Genomic DNA, 15042 nt, shown 5'->3' with positions numbered 1-15042 from the left:
AACTGTCCTTAGAAGAGAGGGTGAAGAAAAAAATACTATGAAAAATTAAATAGGCAGGAGGGGTGCTCAGCATGAGACAATCCAAGTGGCAAGTCTTGATTGCATTATTTAACAGCACAATCTGGAACGCTACGGAGCTTCATGTTTTAGTCTGTATTTCACTATAGCATTTCATGTCTGCGCATGAACTGCTGCCAGTCAACTGGTGCTTACCTGTCTGCTCTTTTCCCTCATTTTTTTTTTTGTCTTCATTTCTTACAGCAGTCTTCAGCAGCTTTCAAAATTATAAATGACCTTTGTGATGATCTGAAAAGCATTGGCCACTTTTACTCAATGCCTAATCGATGTGGTGCTCTTAGACGTTTTTCTTTAAACGAGTGACCTGTTCTATTTCATCCATGATAATTCTTGGTGATTGTCAAAATAGCACAGTAAAATTGTTGCAGAGTTTGTATAAGCATATTTATTAATAATGCCTCCTTTATTTCTCTCTGCAATGAACCATAAAAATAAGGATTATGCACGAAGTACAGCAAAATCCAGACAAGCAACGCATGTGAAACTTTTGTTTTCTCCCAATGCAAACTCTGCTTTATAATGTCTTCTTCTAATGTGTAACACTGCAATATTGTGAGTTTTTTCATTTAAATGTCCCTAACTTCCATCACCATTAGTGGGAGTTGTGCATGTGGGTCATGGAAAAACCACTTCCATTAAAAAAAGGTATTTCCAGGCTCTGTAAGCAGCACAAGATTATGAGGATATATTGTCCATAGATAGCTTTTGTTTATCCCTTTAAAAAATTGATTTATTGTTAATAGCCAGACTTCCAACATGGGATATCCTGAATTAAAGTGCCCTAATACTTATTTAATACCATATTTTTCCTATTTAAACAGACGAGAATTCCCTTTGTAAAGAGTGGCACTAACAGTAATTAGCTTTTTTTTTTATATTAGTCTAAGAGGAACTAACCTTATAGCTTCCATCTGAAATTTAAAAGAAAAATTGATCTTGTGTCAGGTAAGCCAGGTCTGAGAGGTTTGTACCAAGAGATTTTACTAAAATGTTAAAGCCTTGGTTTTCTCAAAACATGCTTCCTATTCAATGACATTTCTTTAAACACTTGTGTAACTTTCCGAAATTATGAAATATGCTTTTGGAAAGTTTTTAGTTCATTATAGAAAAAAACTGGGAGACAACATATGTCCTTAAATGAAAAAGACTTTTTTTAAAAAGAGAACAAGTTTACATTAGATCTTTTTGTTCTCAAGTCTAGTTTTGCAATTAGTGCAATAGAGAATGTTTTGTGAACTAAATATATTAAAAAGTAACAGATACAGCTCCTTTCCAACCAGTCACAGAGGAGGCAGGGGAGAAGGAAAATAACCTGATGCAGTGTTTCCAGATAACAGTAGAAACTGAATGCCTCCTGCTAAGGTTAGTATATGTGCAGTGAGCATGTCTTTTGAGTACTTAACCAAGTCCCTTCCACTGAGTTTGTAGAGCAGGTGAGGATTTGCCCAAGGTGAGGATTGGATACCTTGATACGACAGTCATAAAGGCAAGGATTTCTTCTCCTAGCCTAATTGTAAATAAGTCAGATTAGATTCCAGATGGGTTTTGGGGATGCTAAATTAGACTACTACAGTAAATGCTCTTGGAGTTCCTCATACATTGTAATAGCTCTTAAGAGAACAAAAATTCTTAATGAGTTGATACATGACGAATTTGCCCCATAGGTGATGGTTTACCTTTTGAATTCCATAATGTTGTTAAATATATACATATGTAATATGTTCTACTGTTTAGATGCCCAACCTACAGAGTCTGAAAAGGAAATTTATAATCAGGTGAATGTAGTGTTAAAGGATGCAGAAGGAATACTGGAAGACTTGCAGTCATATAGAGGAGCTGGCCATGAAATACGAGAGGTGAGCCAGAGCGTTACGATTGTGCACAGCCTGTGATTGTTCGTTAATCCTAACAGTACCACTGGATGTAACTTTGCTTGCAGGAGCTGTCTTGGCAGAGCATGTTGTCTCTTAAAATTGCTGTCTTGAATTCCCTCTCTGGAATGTTCCTTTTTAACAGCAAAACGGATGTCACTTGTTTCAGTAATATTAATGCATATGCGTAATAGTTGAAAGATTCCCTTGACGTTTTATGGAATTGTTGCTTTTTATATGTATATATTACCACATAAGCTCTTCTTGAGTTAGTGGCTGATTTGGAAAGATGATGACAAACATTGACAACATTGAATAATGTCAACATACTTTTGTGTGCTAATTGGAGAAGTCCGTGTGAGAATCCTAGCACACAAGACCTTTTTAATGCATTTTAGTTGGCTTTTACTTACTATGGTAGGTGTTGAGACTGGGAGTAAAGTTTCTGTACAGCATGTCGTTTTTCCTTTATCTTCAGGAAGGAGTGTAATAAATGCTCCTAAAATGAGGAGGTATTTGCTATATCATACTCAAAGAAATCCTAGCAGACAAAAGCCTGCTAATTCCATGTAAATTTGATAATCGTAGCCATTCAGCTTTCATAAGTAACCTGAGGTTTTTATTTCCTCTCTGTTGAAGTCCTAAGTTAGGTTTAGGAAGGGTAATTGTGTCACACACAACCCTTAGAAGGAGAGTTGGTTTATTTGTTCCTCAAGGAAGGGGTGTCCTCAAAGAGAGGCTGTAGGATCTGGAAGGAATATATGTCCCAGCACCAAAGCCTGCAGCTCCTATGGAGAAAGAAGAGAGGCATCTACCTGAGAAGAGGTAGACAAGGCATGGAGGAAGCTTTTAGGGACCAGAGAGGGATGTGTTGAAATGTGTAGCTCAGAGTTGACTGAAAAGTTGACTTTTGGAATCACAGACTTGACTGTGAATATTGAACGGGAGAGTTATGAGCGGTTTTATTTGTTTTCTTGGTAACATTCAAACTGCTAGTTTCTGCCTTAAAAACTCGGGGAGGCTGAATTTACAGTAAGCTTCCAAGACAGAAAGCCTTAAAGATAAATAAGGTCTACGCATTTATGCTTTAAAGCTCTGGCACGCACCATGTCTTCATGTTGCCGATTGTACCTAAATGTTCCTGCCTGAATTTTACGGTGAGTGTGTTATGGTTTTTCACAATTTCAGAAACTGGTGATAGATATTAAGGTTACAAAGAAGCTTTGATCACTAAACTGTTTAGCTTGCAGATGCCTCAATGAAGTTGTTGATTTTAATGAAGTAGATATGTTTATGTAATTTTTCGTAAAGCTTGGGTTAATGCATGCTTGTTTCTTTACCAAAAACTTCTCAGTGGGTAGAATTATAGCTCTTCAAACAATCCCCTTGCAGGGACTCTTTCAATAAAGTCTCAGATATCCTTAATTTAAGTATACTTTTTTCCTCCTTTTTTTTCTAATTTAAGGCAATACAGCATCCCAATGATGAGAAGCTGCAAGAGAAGGCATGGGGCGCAGTTGTTCCACTAGTAGGCAAACTAAAGAAATTCTATGAATTTTCTCAAAGACTAGGTAAGCTGAACTTGCTTTTTGTCTTAATTTAGTACACTTGACATATAGAGACATGGATCATATCTAGGTTAACCGCTTTTACTAGATAAAAGCTCTTGTATAGATTCTTTCCGAGCACTGGACTGGATTTTTATTTTATATATGTGTACCACCTTTTGCAAGTGAAAGCAAACATATTTTGGTGGATGCCTGAGAGGAGAGAATGGGAGTATACGTGCCATCTTCTTTCCCTATCCCTTTAATTCTGAGGAGCACTAACTAGCTGGTAGACTAAGACATGGAATATAAGTTTATCTTAAAAACAAACAAAATGTAGCTTCTGCTGGTACCTTGAATTTCATGTTACCTTCTTGAAGAGTCTACAGTCTGCTAACACAGGCTATTGAAATATGTTTTGCACATTGCAGACAAAGCTAGAATAAAACTTCTAAAGTTTTGATTTCTGACATAGTGCTGATTAAAGCTAGTCTTTATAGCAGTTTGGAAGTAAATATGATAACAGTGACACATAGAAACAATTCATCAACCCTGCTTATTATTAATTACCATGTGTCTTGGCAGATGGGTATTTCAAATCTAGCGTGTAGAATTCTAGTGAATACAGATACAAGTTGCAGGTACAGATGTATATTGCAAAACATTCTCCTCTGATTTAAGAGGCGGGATTGCGAGGTCTGTTGGGAGCCCTGACAAGCACTCCGTATTCACCAACACAACACCTGGAGCGAGAGCAGGCTCTTGCTAAGCAGTTTGCAGAAATTCTTCACTTCACACTCCGGTTTGATGAGCTTAAGGTAAGAACTTGGCATAATTTTGTAAGTGCAAAGGTTAGGAGAAAGGAAATTGTGTGCTTACTGAAGCAGTTTGAGTTGTGTTCTGTTATAGAATAGATCATGTATTAGATGCTCAAATATCTGCTATGCATGGCTAGTTCACACAACCTACGGTTAGATTAAACCGAAATGCAGAAGAAATACATTAGCTTTAGGCACTTGTTATATTTTGGTACATATTAATCATGTTTCTTCAGCTGAATTTGGCTTATCTCTTGGGTTAATGCTGCTGCTGCTTCTCCTATATGCACATCCATCGTTTGGCTATTTTATTACTAATGTGCAAAGGACCAAGCTGAGATGATATTAATGTACTGGTCTAATTGAAGTCACATTTCCAGAACTTTTTTCAACCTACTAATTTCAAACTCCTATTAGAAGACCTACTGCTTTTCATGTTCTCATTAGGTCTTGTTGTGGGAAATCTGAGAATTAAACAATGAAGGTTTTTTCTATGCATCTGTGTTGGCAGTGTCACAGGATTTTACTTCAGAAGGCTGAGTGGTTTCTTGATCTCAGTATTAAGTTTTACGAAAACTTATCTTTATATTTTTCTTGAGGTGTTTGTCTTTTTCTTCCATATCTATGTAGATGACAAATCCTGCTATACAGAATGACTTCAGCTACTATAGAAGAACTCTGAGCCGTATGAGGATTAACAATGTCCCAGTAGGTAACCCTTAGATGAGATGAGATTTAACCTTATGCTATCACCTATTTTTTTCCATATAAAGGACAACTTCTTCCATATAAAGAACAAATTCTTCTTTCCTTCTGTTCTATAGGCAGAAGGAGAAAATGAAGTAAATAATGAGTTGGCAAACAGAATGTCTTTATTTTATGCTGAAGCAACACCAATGTTGAAAACCTTAAGTGATGCTACAACAAAATTTGTGTCAGAGGTAAGAATATAAATTTATGGGTTGGATAGCATACTTCAAAACTGTACAGGGCCAGACATAGTTTTAGAAGCACAAAACTTCTACCAGGCTTAACATGTCATCCAGAAATGAAACTTTAATTTTGGATCCTCAGAAAAAATGAAGTGTCTTTCTCAGATGCTGTAGGATTGTGGATTTAAAAAACAAAAAGCAAATAACATTAAAACATTGTTAGTGAAAACTTTTCTCTAAAAAGAAGGTGAGGGAGTACGTATGTAGTCTGTTTTCATGGGATCATAAAATTGTGAAGGTTGGAAAAGACTTTCAAGATCATCTGCTGTGAAATTTAAAGGTGAAACAACTTGATTTTCTTTTTTGTGTGCTTGAAATAGGGGAGGGAGTTGCAATACAACTTCCCAAAACATTTTTTTGCTTGACTGTATAAAATGAAGTATGGTTACCTTACTGGGGAAGGGGAGAGGTGTCTGAACTGAACAAAGTATACAAGATTGTAGTCTGTCGTTAGTTCTCCTTATCTAAATAGATCATGATCAAATCCTGTCACTACAAGTATTGTGATTCACTTCAGATAATTGTGTGATTGAATTTTGTCCTAAATGGGACATCATTTGTAATTTTTTAAAAGATAAAATCTTAATTTACTATTATGCAACTAACAGTATTCAGAATACTATACAAAAAGGTATTAGTATTTTAATAACTTTTGTTCATTCAGCTTTACACCTGAAATGCCTTGAAAAATTGTATCTCATTTTACATTTCTTTGACTGAAATGTTCATCTGAAACAATTTTAAGTCTTACTGTTCCAGCAGATGCACATAATTTTGCTACATAAACTTTTGTCCTTACAGAACTTTTTAGATTTTCCTTTAAACTCCCCAAAAGTCAATAGTGTGTGTTATAGTTCTGCAAGCATGTAAAACCCATGTGGTAGGCTTCGGTAGTGTGGACTATGCTCTATAGGTTGCTAATTTCTAAAGTAATGTTTAAAAACAAACAAAAGTGCATCAGTACCTTACTTACCATAGCTGTATTCATGTTTTTAATTCCTCTATGTTTCTGTGCCAGCAGATCACTGATTTGATTTAGGTTTCATAGTATAATCTTTCACATTAATTGAATTGGAAACTGTTTATCTTTCTCTGCAGAATAAAAATTTACCAATAGAGAATACTACGGATTGTTTAAGCACCATGGCCAGTGTGTGCAGGGTCATGCTGGAAACCCCGTGAGTACAATCAGAGCTTGTATTGTTTATGAATTGCGTCTCTTTTTTTAAAGACATGACTTGTGATGCATAAGGAAAAAAAAAAAAAAACTAATTTGGGTAATGAAGAATTGTTTTCTTTTTACCAACTTAGTTTCATGCCAAGGATAACAACTCACTTGTCATTTTGCTGGCCATGCAAATCACATGGTCTACTTTTCAGAACGTATTAATATTTTAAAAAAGATTGGCTTTCAAAGCTAGACAGCCTCTTGTTATGTTTTATAAAAGGCTTTCTCATATATAATTCAGGAAAATATACTACTTGAACATGATTGCCTAGGGCCTTCTGGAAGAGAGGTGGGCAATGCTTTGGATGATACCTTCTTGCAGGTTGGCTTGGCTAGTGACTAACAAAATCAGTGCCCCTTTCTGGGGAATTTATGATACAAGTTTAAGCAGGAAGGCAGTCTATTGTCTACTATAAATTTGAGAGGCTCCGGGAGTATGAACAAAAAGTCAGACTAAGCTTTGTGTTTCTTCTGGGATCTAATTTCCCACTGGTAAAACTGCTCAGACAAGAAGTACGATGTGTTACTTAAGTTTTTCAGACCAAATACCATAGTATGTTTTGTTTTGAAGCCTTTTACGAGCTCCAAACACTTATATTATTACCCTCTCTAAGAATGATCTGTCCCATTCAAGAAAGTTTTTAACCATTGTTCATTAGGCTTTCATTCCCCCCACCCTCCCCTTCTCAGTCCAAATTTTGTATTGCTTGTGTATTAGGGGGTGGAGGGGGAAAGGATAGGATGTACTCAAAACAAAGTCACTGTGTTCTCTTTTAATCTTTTTTTTTTTTTTTTCTGGAAAAAAAAAAGTATGGAATATTGTAGCAGCAAGGCACTGTTTAAGTTTGAGAATCTTTAACTTCGAGTTAATACTTTCTAAGCAGTGGTCTGACTTTTTAGTCAGGTTGTCGAAAGGAAAAATGAGAACTTTCAAACCTGTATTTTTCTCTGAGGATTTATAGCAGGTTTTCTCTTTAATCTTTTCTTAGGTCATTACTAGTAGCTATCTTTCGTTTGATAGATAATGCTCTGTGTTTTTCAATTGCAGTGAATATAGAAGCAGGTTTACAAATGAGGAAACAGTATCATTCTGTCTGAGGGTAATGGTGGGTGTCATCATACTCTATGACCACGTGCATCCGGTGGGCGCTTTTGCCAAAACTTCAAAAATTGATGTAAGTTTATTGCTACTGAATAAGCTTTTGAGTATTTAGACTGCTGTAGGCTCCTTTTCTTCTCTCCAGGTTTTAGTAGCAGATCACAGAATCACAGAATGGTTTGGGTTGGAGGGAACCTTAAAGATCATCCAGTTCCAACCCCCCTGCCATGGACAGAGACATATAGGCAGATGTACCTTCTGGATTGGTAGTAGAAAGATGGTGTTAACTGTCAGCAAAACATATACACAAGTAGTGTGAAATACAAAACAAGCCTTCAGATACATAGTGGTTATTGTCAAGTCATGAAAAACCCAGTGGAGTTCAGGTAGCGTCTCGAAATACTCTGAACAGTTGTATTGAAGGGTGCAAATCAGAATGGCTGAAAATAACAGTAGCATCTGGTTTGTTCCTCACTCTCTTGTAAAATGCTAGCTTCGTTGTCCACTAGTCTTCAGGTCTAACTTCCTGCTTTTGTTTGATGATAAGACTCTGTGAGAGTGCATGCTGTTAACGTATGCTGCGTAGTGGTCATTCCAAACGGACTGTTCTCTGATTCTGTTAGCTACAGATTTTGTCGTTACTTCACTGGCTGAATAGAGTTCTTCTCAATGGATCTGTTGTAAGCAAAGATTGTTTACAGTTCCTTTTCTTAATATTGATAAAGCAGAGGTTGACCTTAAAGTTGTGTTGTCTCGAGATAAGCAGATTTGAAATTAGCTGAGCCATTCTGTTGTAGGAAAACGTAATACTGTAAGCTTAATTCTTTTCCAATATCAAGAAAGTGTCTATGCACTGCTGCAATTTTTAAATAAGTTTTTTTAACTGACGATGTAAAATACTTTTGTAAATTTATAAGGTCTTCATAAGAAAAAAAAAGTTTAATTTTTTTTAACTCCTAGATGAAAGGATGCATCAAAGTTCTTAAAGACCAGCCTCCTAACAGTGTAGAAGGTCTTCTAAATGCTCTCAGGTACTCTCTTTTTCTTTTATTTGAAATATTTTTCTGTGGATTTTTAGAAGTTGTCTATTGTCTTTCCTTCAGCTATGAGGTGTTCATTCAGTGTTAAATGTAAAAAGTGAATATGGTTATTGCAGACTTCTTTTCCAATGTGTCTGGAGGCATGGACACTTGAAGAAACAGTGTTTTAAAAGCTAGGTTGCATGTTTTGTATTTATTCTACGATAGATTTCTGCATACTTCAACTGCATCCAGTGTAAGGACAACTGTAAAGGTAAATGTGACAGGGTGGGTTTTGTCATCAGTGTTACTACCTTCAAGTATAAAATACAATACATACTAGAAACTAACTGATCACATCTACCGACTGAACTCCCAAACGTGCAAGTGAGCAGCTGCAGCATGTGCACTGTGACTCCTGCCTGCTTACTAAAGAAATGGCTGGATAGGTTTGTATCAGCTGTATCCTCAGCTGTGTGTGATTTGACAGCGTCTTAATGATTTTATGTACTATTGGTAGAGTACGAGTGGTTTAATGCAGTTTTTCTTTTGCAGAGAGTTTCAGACATATAAAGTAGAAATTTCTAGGTACATAGCAAAAACTTGTTCCTCTGTCACTGAGTATTTATAAGGAGGTACTTCACACAATCACAGTATGGCCTAAGTTGGTAGGGACCTCTGAAGATCATCTAGTCCACCTCCCCTGCTGAGCAGGATCACCTAGGGCACATTGAATAGGGTGGCATCCAGGCAGGTACTGAATATCTCCACAGAAGGAGACTCCAAAACCTCCCTGGGCAACCTGTTCCAATGCTCTGTCACCCTCACAGTAAAGAAGCAAGAGTAATGCCTGTGCTGTAAAATATACAAATCACCACATAAATTGGAGAGATGAATGAGTAATTCTGTATAGAACCCTCAAAACTGCAAATTGGGTCATAATGCTCTATCTCTAGTCAGTAACCTGATTTTCATGCTGGTGTCCAGTATCAGAGGTTTGGTAAGAAATGCTGAACTATGATGGGCAGATGAAGGCTTCATTCTTGTCCTTACTTGAAAAAACACTGTATTTCATTGCTAGCAGTTAACCAAAACTGGGTATGGTTATCCAGGCATTCACTTCATTTGAAATGAATTTTTAATTTGTCTTTCTCTTAGTTTTGTAGTGGGTTGTTCTGCTTTTTCTTATCAGTAGTGAAACTCCTTTAATTTCGTTTTCCCTTTTCTTTGTGTTAAGATGTGGTAAGAAGTGAAATGATGTGGTGGCATAGATGGTTTCACTTTGAATTTTTTTTTCAGATTATTAGCTAAAGAAGAAATCTGGGCTTGGTTTGAGACTTGAGTGTTTCCGTACCTGTGTTGTTACTGATCTCTTAATCTCTTGTGATCAGTATAAACAGAGGTTCCTAGAGAGAAAGCGCTATATTAAAACTTATTTTCTGATTGCTAAAGTACACAAAGTGTAGTTCAGGTCTTCACTCCACTGTGTATTCTGTGTTTAGTAGTGTGAATTTTGTCATGCTGACACTTCACCACACTAACGCATTTCATACATAAATATTTTAATGATATTGTTTTTTCATGCCTTTGATTCATTTGGGTAAGATTACTTTTTTTAAATCACATTTGGAGTTATCAGGAAGAGATGCAGAGGTGAGTTGTGATGTGCGTGCAAGGTGGAAGCAGGTTCAAGATGTCATGAGAAATGAAGTCAATCTGAGCCTTTGATTCTGGAGGAGTGTTGGAATTTTTCTTGTTTTCTCAAGAGACAAATAATGTGTATTAAAAGCAAATGGAAGGTAGTGATTTTGGAGGGAGATCAGCTGTTCAGAGTTCATTTCATGGAAGTATTTCAGTTGTGTTCAGCTTGTTGTGGGTAGACTTCTTGTAGGAGTCTAATACAGACCACCAGGCCAGGATGATGATACTGAATTAATTATTAAAGGAACTGAGAGACTTCGAGATCAGCTGCCCTTGTCCTGTGGGGGACTTCAACCTCCTAGATGTCAACTAGGAATATCACATAGCTGAGACAAACAGGCCCAAGAGATTCCTGTAGCACCTTGATGATAACTTCTTGGTACAGGTACTAAGGGAGTTGACTAGGAAAGGTGCTCTCCTAGACCTGTTGCTTGTAAACAGGGAGGGTCTTGTGGGTGAAATGGCAAGAGGTGACCACCGTGGCCATAGTGACCATGAAGTAGTTGAGTGTAAAATCTTCAACCCTAGCTTGGAGGAAAGCAGAATTTGGATTAGTTAGTGAGGTCCCCTGGGAATCGGCTTTTAAAGACATTGGGGTCCATTGAGGCTGGTTGGTTTTTAAGTACCACCTCGTAGGAGTGCAGGAACAGACAATTCCAAAACGTCGGAAGTCAAGCAGGAGGGGCAGAAGGCCTGCCTGGCTCAGCAGGGATCTTCTGGAGCTTAGGCAGAAAGTGTATGGTCTCTGGAAGCAAGGTTAAGTGACATGGGAAGAGTACATGGATGCTGCTTGCCTTGTAGGGAGAGAATTTGTGTAGCCAAGACTCAGAGTTGAAACCGACCAGAAGTGTGGGGGACAATAGGAAAGGCTTTTTTAAGTATGTTAACAGGAAAATGAAGACCAGAGCAAACACTGGTCTGATACTTGATGAGGATGGTCATCTAACAAACAGGGACATGGACAAAGTGGGGATGTTTAATGCATTTTTCGCCCCTCTTCAACACAAGTGATGGGCCTGGGGACCTGAGCTGCCTTGAGTTGGAAGACCATGACTGCAGGAACCATAAACTCTCAGTCAACCCCAAACTTGTGTGGGATTTGCTGCTCCACCTGGATGCATACAAGTACATGGGGCCTGATGGGTTTCATCCAAGGGTACTCAGAGCTGGCTGATGTCATTGGGGATCTCTCAATTATTTTTCAATGGTCTTGGGAATCTGGAGAGGTCCCAGTTGGCTGGAAGCTGGTAAATGTGGTCCTAATTTTCAAGAAGAACAAGAAGGAAGATCCCGCAATTGCAGGCTGGTCAGTCTCACTTCAGTGCCTCGTAAAATTATGGAGATTATTATTCTGGGAGTTACCGAAAAACACCTAAAGGATGGTGCAGTCATTGGTCAGAGCCAGCATGAGTTCACAGGGGGAAGGTCATGTCTGACAAACTTGTTTTCATTTTATGACAAGATCACCCAGCTAGTTGACCAGAGGAAGCCAGTTGACATATTTCTGGATTTCAGTTTGGCTTTTGATACTGTCTCCCACAGTATCCTTCTGGACAAAATGACCAGAATACAGTTAGATAAAAGCATAGTAAGATGGGTAAACAATTGGCTGATGGGTTGGGCCCAAAGGGTTCTTGTAAATGGGATTACATCAGGATGGCGACCTGTCACTAATGGGGTTCCCCATGGCTCCATTTTGGGACCAGTCCTCTTTGATGTTTTCATAAGTGATTTGGATGTAGGACTTGAAAGCTTTTTGAGCAAGTTCGTGGATGATACCAAATTGGGTAGAGCTGTCTACTCTGTTGAGGGTGGTGAGGCCTTGCAGAGATCGAGACAAGTTTGGAGCACTGGGCAGTCACCAACAACAGTATGAAGTTTACCAATAGCAACTGCTGGATTGTGCACCTGGGAGGGGGCAACCCTGGCTTATATGTACAGACAGGGGGACAAGATCCTGGAGAGCAGCCCCGCAAAAAGGAATCTGGGGGTTTTGGTCAACAGCAAGCTGAACGTGAGCCAGCAGTGTGCCCTGGCAGCCAGGAGGGCCAGCCCTACCTTGGGATGCCTCAGGCTCAGCACTGCCAGCCGGGCGAGGGGAGGGATTGTCCTGCTCTGCTCTGCGCTGTGCGGCCTCACCTTGAGCACTGGGTGTGGTTTGTGGCACCACAAAATAAGAGTAAGGAGGGCAACAAAGATGGTGAAGGGTCTAGAGGGCAAGACACATGAGGAGCAGCTGGGGTCCCTTGGTTTGTTCAGAGCAGAGCAGGCTGAGGGGAGGCCTCATGGGGCCTGCAGCTCCCTCACGAGGGGAGCGGAGGGGCAGGCGCTGAGCTCTGCCCTCTGGGGACAGCGACAGGACCCGAGGGAATGGCATGGAGCTGGGACAGGGGAGGGTCAGGCTGGGGGTTAGGGAAAGGTTCTGCACCTCGAGGTGGTCGGGCACTGGGACAGGCTCCCCAGGGCAGGTCATGGCACCGAGCCTGCAGGAGTTCAATAAGTATTTAGACAATGCTCTCAGCCACAATCTGATTTTTGGGTGGCCCTGTGTGGAGCCAGGGGTTGTTGGACTTGTGGTCCCTTCCTAGTCAGGGTATTCTGTGACCACTTCTTCACATGGACAAAATGCCAAGTGCAATAGAAAGCCTTAAGCCTCTTGTAGAAAGTATAAATTCCCAAAATGTGCTGAAATCTGCATTGATAATAATTCTCAAAGTCATTGTATGTTCTTCTAGTGGACAAATAAAATATCGCTGCAGTTGCGGATCACAACTAAGTGCTAATTCAACATGTTAAATATTTGAATTACAGAATAGCACTCTTAAATTGGTCTAAAAAGATCAGGGGAATATATCATGCACAGATTGCAACACTGAAGATACACAGTACTTCAAAATAAGAGCTAACCAATTTTTTTTGTAGTGATGAAAACTGTTATAATGTCCTAGAGAATTTTGAGGGGAAAGGGGAATAAAAACACATGCCTATTATATCTTTTGATTTTATGAGCACATTTACTTAGCTAAACAGGAAATTAGGCTAAAAATTGGCTTAAATTGTCATTAAGGAATCTTTAAATGGTTTAGTCATTGAAAATTTGGAAGAAAAAAATCTCTGCAACCATGTCTTATTTGAAGATATTGCTGTGGACAGAGAGCTCAGAGTTGGTGCTAGTGTTCATAATTGGCTACCACAATTGCTCAAGTGAGTTTACTGCAGACTGATACAAGCACGTGAGCCAACATCTAGCTGAGCCTTATTCTTTAATTCCTCTTGGTGCAAGGCTGTTGGGCTATAGTTTTGATAACAATTTTCTGAAAGTTCAATTTGTGTGCTTGGGTGATCAGTGTTTGAGGGGTTTACTGTTACTTACACACAATTTCTTCAGTTACGGCTCAACCTATCTGTACCAAAACAAACCAGCATCTATGCTCTTCTAAACTTGGCTTTTATTTCTGTGTTTAGGTACACAACAAAGCATTTGAATGATGAGACTACCTCCAAGCAAATTAAATCCATGTTGCAATAACAAATACCTGGAATTCGCACCTGCTGTAGACAGACAGTATTCTGCAATGACTGAGATGCACAGATTTTTTTTTTAGTGATTGCAACTACTATCTTGTTCATCCTTGCTTTTTTTTTTTTTCTTCTCTCTTCCTGTTTACCCTTTTTTATCACTTTCTTGTTCTTAAGTAAGCTCAGACTTCTTTTCTGTGCCAAATCAATGAAATTACGAATTCTGGAAAGTATTTCTACTTTTCAGAATAGCCATCCTAAGTGGCAGCTAATTATGCGTTGCATTTGGATTTCTCTATACTGGGGAAAGATTTGTGACTTGAACTAAATATTTTTAAACTTGTGGTTTTTTCTTTTTTTGAAAAACTAATATTTAATATTGCTTCTTCTGCATGGCAAGACTGCCTACTTCTGCTATTTAAAAATCCCTTGATGACTTCATTTTCTATTGCAGCTTATTTTCATGTGCAACCATGAGGAAACTAAAAGCAGATTTGTTTAAATTAACTGTGTTTGTACAAAATGGTACCCAACACAAAAGTTTTTTTAAATGAGTAAAAACTGTTTTGTTTAAAAGTTACGTTTGCATTTTGACTCATTTTTGTAAGGATGTATGTTGTATGTTTAACCTTTAATAACTAACGTTAAACTGTGGTGTGTGCGTAGCAAAATTACGTATGCATGTTCATGTCAAATGATTGGCTGTGGATAAGATAATAAAATCAGCTTTCATTTTTCTAAGTGTGGTTTGATTTACCAGTATTTTGAGTGAGATGTCTTCGTGCTCTTTGGATTTTTACAAAAAAATAAATTTATAAATTTTATATAGTGAAAACTCTGCTGTTTCATTACCAGTTACTGCTAGAATCTAGTACGCTGATTTAAAGCTAGCATGGGGCAGGGTTCCTGCTCTCTGCACTGCATTGATTCCTTGTCCCCAGAAATACTGCAGAGGGTTTGAAGAGACCTGGGGGAAGAACACTGTCCATTCCATACAGGTCCTAGTGGATGTTGCTGAAGAACCTGCAGTGTCACTACCCATGGTGGCTTGCACAGCCATCAGGAATGACTTTCCAGATCAGGCTGCTGGTTTGACTCTTTCCACACCAAAATGGTGGGGAGATAACTTCCCTCTCTGTGTATACTGGTCTAAACTTTTGTTAGAGCTAG

The 15042-nt window shown here is 38.5% G+C and overlaps 1 protein-coding gene across 4 annotated transcripts in view; it reads left to right on the top strand.

The window, feature by feature from the left end:
- CYRIB (CYFIP related Rac1 interactor B) overlaps positions 1-14634 on the top strand; it is a 93866-nt gene extending 79232 nt beyond the window's left edge. For all 4 annotated transcript variants that reach the window (XM_035318950.1, XM_035318952.1, XM_035318951.1 and 1 more), the window contains 9 exons: positions 1813-1934; positions 3415-3520; positions 4178-4314; positions 4945-5022; positions 5139-5255; positions 6405-6484; positions 7583-7709; positions 8594-8664; positions 13819-14634. In XM_035318950.1, the coding sequence (XP_035174841.1) occupies positions 1813-1934; positions 3415-3520; positions 4178-4314; positions 4945-5022; positions 5139-5255; positions 6405-6484; positions 7583-7709; positions 8594-8664; positions 13819-13882 (902 nt within the window). In that variant the 3' untranslated portion in view covers positions 13883-14634. The remainder of the gene's footprint in view (positions 1-1812; positions 1935-3414; positions 3521-4177; positions 4315-4944; positions 5023-5138; positions 5256-6404; positions 6485-7582; positions 7710-8593; positions 8665-13818) is intronic.
- The last annotated feature ends 408 nt before the right edge of the window (positions 14635-15042 follow it).

Source organism: Oxyura jamaicensis, chromosome 2 (genome assembly GCF_011077185.1).
Source record: "Oxyura jamaicensis isolate SHBP4307 breed ruddy duck chromosome 2, BPBGC_Ojam_1.0, whole genome shotgun sequence".
Lineage (NCBI taxonomy): Eukaryota > Metazoa > Chordata > Aves > Anseriformes > Anatidae > Oxyura > Oxyura jamaicensis.
This window is presented reverse-complemented; position numbering and strand designations above follow the sequence as displayed.